Consider the following 9194-nt stretch of genomic DNA (forward strand, 5'->3'; position numbering starts at 1 on the left):
TTATTGGCCTTTTTTTTTTATTATATAGATGAATTAATTAAAGTTGTACATAAAACATTGTTACATACATTACCTGTATAGAATGTTTGGTTGAAAAAATGACTCTGTAAAATTAAATAAGATGAGAATCGATAAAAAAAATTGCATTTCATTATTTAATTGTTGGCGATTAAAATATGTTTGGCATAATGATCCTCGAATCGTATTCAATACTATCTTTTTTATATTTTATATCAGATGAAGTCATTGTGCCTATGTAAAATATCTTTCTTACTTGTTGCATAAAGATAGTTTTTTTTTATCCAAAACTGAATTTTAAAATTATTTCGAGGTCTAATTTAAAACTGATATAGTTCGATTTTATTCATCGAATAATCGCCAAGAATTATCAAAAAATATAATATTCGATTAATCGATAATCGAGAACATAAAATTCGAGAACATGTATGTTTTAGCAATTTTTCGAGCGATAACTCATTACTAAAAATATAATATCTTTCAAATATCTTCCAAACTTTCTTATAAACATTTATATTTATTATATAATATTATACGTATAATATTATTTTAATATAGTATATTTTATGTATTTTTATATTCTTTCATAATTTGTTAATATTAAAAATGATATTAAACATGATATAAATTTCAGAATGATGTAATTTGATTTTTTTTATAATAAACGTGAAAAAATAGTTGAACTAATTTGCATTATTATAATGTGAAACATGTATGTGAAATATTATATCAAATGCAATCGATTTGTTCCACTTGATAATTCAATTTCGATTTTAAAATTTTCAAACATTTTAGAATCTTCGAAATTTTAAGATTCTAAAATGTTATGTTTCTTACGATTCGAAATAGATCAGGAATTTTCATAATTTTAATAGATTTTTTTAAATAAACATTTAAATAATAATCCGTTTAAGAAAAATGTCTTCTACTTTTTAAAAAAACATATTTATAAATATATAAATGCAACAAAATGGAAAAAAGTTCAAGTTGTTGTACAATGCAAAAAACATCAGAAAAATTATAATTTATATAAAAACGATATGCATTAAATAGAGAAAAAAAAAGATCTCATAATCAATAGATTAATTAAAATAGCTGATATGATCTTAAATAAATAAATTTAAGAAAAAAATTAATAAAGAATTCATATTGCTAAAGTTAATATTTTAAAATTATTTAAAATTATTGATTGGCATTATTTTATATACTTTTTATATAAAGAAATAACGTATTTATATATCAAATTTAAAAAAGAAAAACGTTCTTATTATATGATCTTTATATTTTTATATGATCTTTATAGAAATAAATATCTATAAGGTTATAAATAAATTTTAAAATTTGAGTATCTATTTTAAATATGAAACTCCTTGAACTTTTTTGTATATACCTGATTCCTGAAAATATTTCAACGAAAATGAACTCAAGTTTGAAGGAATCGAACCACGTTTGATAATCCAAAAAGAAAAAAGTTCTAATAAAATCATGCTCGAAGCGAAATGTTTCAAAGTACATGTGTAATTATAATATACGCACTTTGAACTTCCAATAAATACACAAATGCTATCAATATAATTTTTTTCTCTTAGGTTAGTTAGGCACATGTGTTATCGTTCTTTTTTCGTTCTTCTACCTCCAACGTCAACTGAGAACTCACTTTCAACGCACTTTCATTATTTCTTTCTAGCAATAGGTATCCTCTTGAAAATTTCGTATTCAATTGTATAATATGAGTTTGAAAAATTGAAAAATTAGTCAAATTATTTCCTCTTTCAAGATACTTCTTTCTTACAACAATTTGCCACCAGGAGGAAATAAGTAATAATAACGTTGACTCTGCAAATAACAAACTGAAACTGGTCTACTCTTAATCCAACATAATATGGTATAAAATGGATGACGCAATATTTTTGCAACATTGCAAATTGCATTTTTTTGAATAAAGTACGATGAAACTGAAAATGAATAGCAGGGAGTGGAAGGAAGAGAGATCAAGTAAAAAATATCCATAGAGAGTTTAAGTAATCCATGAATCTTTCGAAAATAAAATATAAAACAACTCTTGAACGAAATTACAATGTTAATTACGATAAATGATAATGATGTACATTTTGACTACCATCATGATATATTTGTATAAAATAATATATGTACAAACAGCAGAATGTTATATATTATTGTTATGAATATATAAATATATAAATTGTATAATTTGATTGTATAATAAAATATATTTATATTTCGAAAATTATAAATATTAACTAAAATTTTATATTTATAATTTTTCTCAAAATTGTTTCAAAATTACATTTCAAAATGATTAGATCATACAACTGTATTATTATATTTATTTATAATTATTATATTTGTTTACAATTATGGATCAGTATTTTCCAACTTTATTTGAATTGCAATATTTCCTTTTGTTTCATATTCAAATAACTTTTGCGATAAAATGAATTTAATAGTTAACAGTATGTATGTAAATTTTGCGTGAACAAGTGACAATCTAATTTTTTTTACATATAGAGAATACGATATCTTAAAAACTCGTCTGGAGTTGGAACAAACAACCATCTTTATCTTATATTATCAAAAATTTGAAGACCTACGTCAACTAAATATATCCTGTTCATTTTTGTAAACATAATAACCTAAATAAATAATCTAAATCGTCTGACCACTGTTTTCGATCATTTTTTTTTTCTTTTTTTTGCGCGCCCGATAAGAATTTAGTCTCGATTGCACAACTTGCATTAACGAAAATTTTTTTTCATTCCTCTGATCTATTCCCGCAAAATACCTAATCAAATTAAAGATATATCTATTTTCATATCGTTTTTACGATCAATCCTTGTAATTTTTTCATTTTCGATATATAATTTGATATTGTCCTTACGTTTATTTCTCGAAAGATTTCATTTACATAAAGGTATATATTGCGTGTCGCAATATTATCGATTATATCAAATTTCACGATCCAACCAACGTTAAAAGCAATGCTAAGTTTCTGAAGAAAAATATCGTATGTAATTGCGATTGCGAGACAACAAATATCGATATCGCGAGATAACGATTATCGATATTTTATTACGAGAAAATTCATCCGATCGAATCTGTCTTGAGCACGTTCGCATTGACTCTCATAAGAGTGAATGAACTTTCTCTGTGTCGAATGTGAAATAAACTTCTTATTCTCGATGGATACGAATCTAAATCGTTAATCCTTTTTGCTAATACGATTAAATATGATCAATATGGTGCTCACTCTTTTTCTATAATTCAAATTATTCGTAAATAAATATTCTATTTTACGTAACTGTATGTTTTAAACAAAAAAATAGAAAATAATTTGCAAAAAGAAAATTAAATAGTAATTGATTTCATTATGTAATAACTTTTGAAGTTCTCAATTTGAAAAGTGAATTAATATACCGTCTATCCATTTCTTAAAACATTTTTTAAAAAATGATTTCGTGGAATCAAGTTACTATTTCATAGCTACTATTAATTATAATCTTAATCGATAATGTTATTTAAAATTTTTTTTCGATAAGTTCCTTCGAGAATGGAAAAAGATATTAAATAAATATTCTAATAACCATAAAAGGTTAGTTGAAAGAAAGAAATTAACACTAATGATATAATGCAATGTCAAAATCTGAGGTCATTCTAAAGAGTTTGCAAAACTATTTTAAAAGATTAATAAGTCATCGGTATATCATCGCGATATTCGATATTACGAACATAATAATTTTATCATGAGTTCGCAAAGTTCGTTCATTGTTAGATTTCGTATGTTATGTAACTTCGGTTATTGATCTCATCGAGTCTTCTTATTTATTCTTTTTAAAGCAAAGAAATAAATTATATGAATCTCCACAAATCTTAATTATATATAATTTACAAAGCAATAAAATTAATAATAATAATATTAGTTTGCTTTTTCATTCTTCTAATTTTTCTTCTAATCTAACGAGAATTTTTAGTCGAACAATGATATGTATGTATTATGCTATCTTTATTATCGATATTAATGTTATTTTCTTAAAGTTATATATCTTTAACTTTTAAATTCATTCTCGTGTAATTCAATGTCTGACATTTTCTGTATTCGTAAATTAAATTTATATTTACGATCAATTAAAATTATTTATTTTAAAAAGAAGTTATTATTTTTCCAATAATTCATGGAAATGAAATAAATCATTGTTGTTTTTTTATAATTTCACGCTTTGAATATCGTAATAATAAGTGTAAAGCGATCGAAAATTAATTTTTTTGAATATATTTTATTATATGAATTTATCAAAATGATTGATAAAAAGGAAGGTTAATTTTAAAATAAATAATCAATTTATTATATTTACGCCAATTACTTGTGTACAGATAATGGGATCACGTACGAATTTTTAGCGGCAATTTTACAATATAATTCTCCTTTACACAATAATTTTTCCTCCAATAAATATTATTTTTAAATATATAACATTCATTCAAAATTATTCGTATTCGAAATTTATTCACATATATCCTCATAGATACTCCAATTAATTTATTTCTCACGATATTAATTATTTCACGTATCAAATAATAATAGCTATTATTTATTAAAATATTCCTAATTTTATTAATTTTTACGTTAAAAAAATTAATTAATCAATTTTGAATTCACTCAAAATATGGCTTTACTAGAAAAATTATTTTTAATACATTTTTGTATCGAATTACGTAATTACATCGATCGAATCATCTAAATTGCACCCTACCCTATCTTTATCAACGATTAAAAGGAAAAAAAAGCGTAAGATAAACCGTCTACTTTCACCACCCTCGCGACCTTACCCTAAATCGACCCGAACGATACACATTATCGATCTGTTTTATCGAAGTCCAACGATTTCGAATTCGAGTATATAAACTGGTGACTGGCCCGGTCTCTTCCAACTACGGTTCAACGAATGATCGTGATCATGAAGGCCGGTTTCCTATTTTTCGCGAGTCTCTGCTTGCTTGCCCAGGCGGTGCCCAACAAGGTCGCCGACAAGACATACATCACCAGGCAGAAGAACATTTACGAACTCTTCTGGCACGTGGATCAACCGACCGTTTACCATCCGGAACTCTACCAAAAGGCGCGCACTTTCAATCTCGTTGAAAATCTCGACAACTACCATGACAAAGTAAGTAAAAATAAATAAAAATTTTAACAAGCTTGAAGTATTTTAATAAGAATTGGTAACAATTTGTTGGAGGATGATCTAAAACTAAGTAGAATTTGCTATTTTTTACTGAATCAATGTACATATGTTAATATATAAATATTGGAGATCTTTGGAAACTCGATTCTTGAGCATGAAATAAAATGGAAAAATTGGTCGATTGAGGCAATTGTTTATCAAGTTAAACAATTGAAGTTGGCGTTCAATAAAGCAAAATGAATGAAATTGTTCTAAACAGAATGAAATTGTTTTAAACAAATAAATTATTAATTTAATAAATAAGTCTTAACTGGTATTTTTTGCGTATCAATTTTTACCTTCTAGAGAATATATTAACACTCTGTGAACACAGAGTAAGGTTTAAACTATACAAAAATACAGTTGTTTACGCCAGAATGTACATAACGCATAATATAAAAATTATTATTAATATTTCCTATATTACAACCAATTATCGATTATATGTATAGAAAAATATTGTTTAATGAATCAAGAATCATTGAAATACTTGTGTTTCTAAACATTTGATACCAATAAAATATCCTATATCATCATGAAATCACTGTAAACGAAAGTTTTTTTCTTCTTTTTCATTTTTGAGTCTGCAATTCTTTTTTCTTGTTTAATAATAGGAAGCGGTGAACGAGTTCATGCAACTCTTGAAACATGGAATGCTTCCACGTGGCCAAGTGTTCACGATGATGAACAAGGAAATGCGCCACCAAGCCGTGGTGCTTTTCCGTCTTTTGTACAGCGCCAAAACATTCGACGTGTTCTATAGCACAGCTGTCTGGGCCAGATTCAACGTAAACGAACAAATGTACGTGTATGCGTTAAGCGTAGCCGTGATCCACCGTCTTGATACCAAACTGATGAAATTGCCGCCATTGTACGAGGTGATGCCACATTTATTCTTCAATGATGACGTCATGCAGAGAGCTTACAACATCGCCATGGGTGACACAGGTTGGCTATGCAGAAATTTTTTATTTTTTATTTTTATTTCTATATACAAATATATATGGTAAACTTTGAACGAATGATTAAAAGAAATTTGATGAACACTTGTAGAGTGGTAAAATTGAAATTTAATCGATGAAAATTCTTGTTCAATTTTGAAATTTTAATAAAAAGTTTCATTCGAATTCTTTCAACTCTGAGTTCTGTACGACTCAACAAAAATTTCAAGTTTAATGAACAGAGATATTTATCAATCTTTACCCTGTATACGTGATTTTGTTCAATTTTAGAAAATTTGGGAATTGAAAAATTTGGATGAAAAATATTTTTATCGATTTTATTCGAATTTTTTCAAATAAAATTTTGAACGAATATCTATTCTTATATGATTTGACCAAATTGTCTCGAAGACAATGAATATAATATATTTAGATCGTTTCGAAAACTTATTCAACTTTAATTAATAATGAGTCTATTAAATATTATTAAATATTATAATTTTATAATATACAATCTTCTATTCTTTCTTTTATTCGTATATCTAAGAATAAATTTTCGCAAAATGCAAAATTTATAGCACATGCGAAATAAAATTAATTAATAAATTCTTTATAAAAGAAAGAAACAGGTTAATTTTTGAAATTAAAAAAATTATTTATGAAAATTTTCTTTCATTTTTAATAGTTGACATGAAGAGGACTTATAACAACATCGATTATTACTTACTTGCGGCGAATTACACCGGATGGTACTTGACCAGACACAACGTACCCGAGCAGAGATTAAACTACTTCACCGAAGATGTTGGCCTTAACCATTTCTACTTCATGTTCAACCACAATTTTCCACCTTTCATGCTTTCAAACTCGCTCAACTTTCCACAAATTCGCGGTGAATTCTATTTCTTCCTCCATAAGCAGCTATTGAATAGGTACGTTACTTTACCAACCAAAGAATAAAATATTTTTCTAGAAAGTTTCAATTTTCCTGCAAATGTGAAAAATAATATTCTCTCTGTAAGAAACATAATACAACGACATCTACGAATTACAATTCATATCGTAGATACTACCTTGAGAGACTTAGCAACGACATGGGTGAGGTTAGTTACGTGAGCCTAGATCATCCCATACCGACTGGATACTATCCCACCATGAGATTCCGCAATGGACTTGCCTTCCCTCAGAGAGAAACTGGTGCTATGGTTCCACTCCATATGCAGAAATATGTTCAAGTAAACACGTTTCTAAATATTAATAATAATATTATGAGATAAATCGACGTGAGAATAATTATTTCATTCAAATTCTAAATTATAGATGATCCACGATCTCCATACCAGAATCTCAACCGCCATCGATCTTGGCTACGTTGTAGACTCGTACGGCAACCACGTCAGTTTGTACACGAAGCAAGGACTGAACGTTCTTGGTAACGTCGTTCAAGGTAACGCAGACAGCGTTAACGTACAATTATACGGACAATTGGATCAGCTCGTGAGAAAAGTCTTCGGTTTCGGTTACGAATCCAACGTCAAGTATCAAGTCGTGCCATCCGCCCTTGAAATGTGGTCTACCAGCTTGAGGGATCCCGTATTCTTCAGCATCTACAAGACCATCGTTGATTATTATCACAAGTACGTGTTATTCCTCTATGAGATCTCACATTGTCCAATTCATTAATTTCCATTGCATTAAAAAGAAAAATTACAATTAATCGAAAGCATTCTTATTACAGATACAAAGAGAACCTTCCAAAGTACACCACGGAAGAATTAAACTTCCCAGGTGTAAACATCGAGTCCGTGTCCGTGGACAAACTCACCACTTATTTTGATCATTTCGAGTCTTTGTTAAACAATGGAGTGTCGGTTCAAAGTCACACAAAAGCCAAGAACACCATAATCAAAGCTCGACAATACAGGCTGAACCACAAACCTTTCACCTATCACATCAACGTGAACAGCGACAAAAACATCAAAGGTGTAGTCCGTATCTTCCTTGGACCGAAATACGACGAGTTCGGCCATGAAGTTGACCTCGTGCACAATTATATGAACTTCATGCAGTTGGACGAGTTCGTGGTTAACCGTACGTATCATCTTTATTGTTTACAAATTATATAAATAAGAACAGTTTTTCTTGTATCTGTTACGTGTATTCTATTCTTGGAAAGAAGTGCCAAGAGATAATGAATGCGTGTTTATTTTAACATGAATTTTTCTTTCTAATGTGCTATTTATAGAGAAGGGCAATTTTTTATATAATTTTATAGTTGAAAATAATTATGTATTACTTTTACAAAAAAATTTCTCTATTTTATATATTAATAATCTCCTAGTAGCTTGTGATATCAGAAAGCTAAAAAATAATTAAAATTTCGAATAAAATTACTTTAAGTAATAATTTTATTAGCTATTATAGTTGATCGTTAAAATTTTGCCCATTTACTCTAAGTAATTCTACTCTAAAATAATTTTTATCAAGGATAAAAATAGTCAATTCTTTGCCATCCCTCAAAACTTTTTTTCATCAGAACACTCGTTACTCCTTTCAGCACCTAACTTTTGAGCAATTTTTCTTTCGCGAGAACGGAACTCACTCATTCAACGCTTCGATTTCGATTTTTATTCGCAGTGAAAAGCGGAAGCAACACGATCGAGAGAAACAGCCACGAATCCATCTTCGTCGTCCCCGACGAAGTTCCCAGCGATGTGCTGTACAACAGGCTGGTGGTCAGCGAGGACGGTAACGAGTCCTTCAAGTATTCTTCGCAGCCTTACGGCTTCCCTGAGAGGCTTCTTCTGCCCAAGGGCAAGAAAGAAGGTATGCCGTACAATCTGCTCGTGGTCGTCTCGCCATTCGACGAGTTGAACGTCGTCCAAATAGACTCCCCTGTATGGGGCCGCAACATTTACGACGGACGTCCTATGGGCTTCCCTCTGGACAAGCCTGTCGATCCTTTGCTTTTCGCCCTGTCCAATATCCACGTCAC

The 9194-nt window shown here is 28.8% G+C and overlaps 1 protein-coding gene across 1 annotated transcript in view; it reads left to right on the forward strand.

The window, feature by feature from the left end:
- Window positions 1-4915: 4915 nt before the first annotated feature.
- LOC102681889 overlaps window positions 4916-9194 on the forward strand; it is an 11263-nt gene continuing 6984 nt past the window's right edge. Inside the window, exons 1-7 of the mRNA XM_006608674.2 lie at window positions 4916-5201; window positions 5873-6206; window positions 6885-7131; window positions 7266-7434; window positions 7520-7836; window positions 7938-8290; window positions 8837-9189. Coding sequence (XP_006608737.1) covers window positions 4980-5201; window positions 5873-6206; window positions 6885-7131; window positions 7266-7434; window positions 7520-7836; window positions 7938-8290; window positions 8837-9189 — 1995 coding nt within the window. The 5' untranslated portion in view covers window positions 4916-4979. The remainder of the gene's footprint in view (window positions 5202-5872; window positions 6207-6884; window positions 7132-7265; window positions 7435-7519; window positions 7837-7937; window positions 8291-8836; window positions 9190-9194) is intronic.

Source organism: Apis dorsata, unplaced genomic scaffold, assembly GCF_000469605.1.
Source record: "Apis dorsata unplaced genomic scaffold, Apis dorsata 1.3 scaffold_41, whole genome shotgun sequence".
Taxonomy (NCBI): Eukaryota; Metazoa; Arthropoda; class Insecta; order Hymenoptera; family Apidae; genus Apis; species Apis dorsata.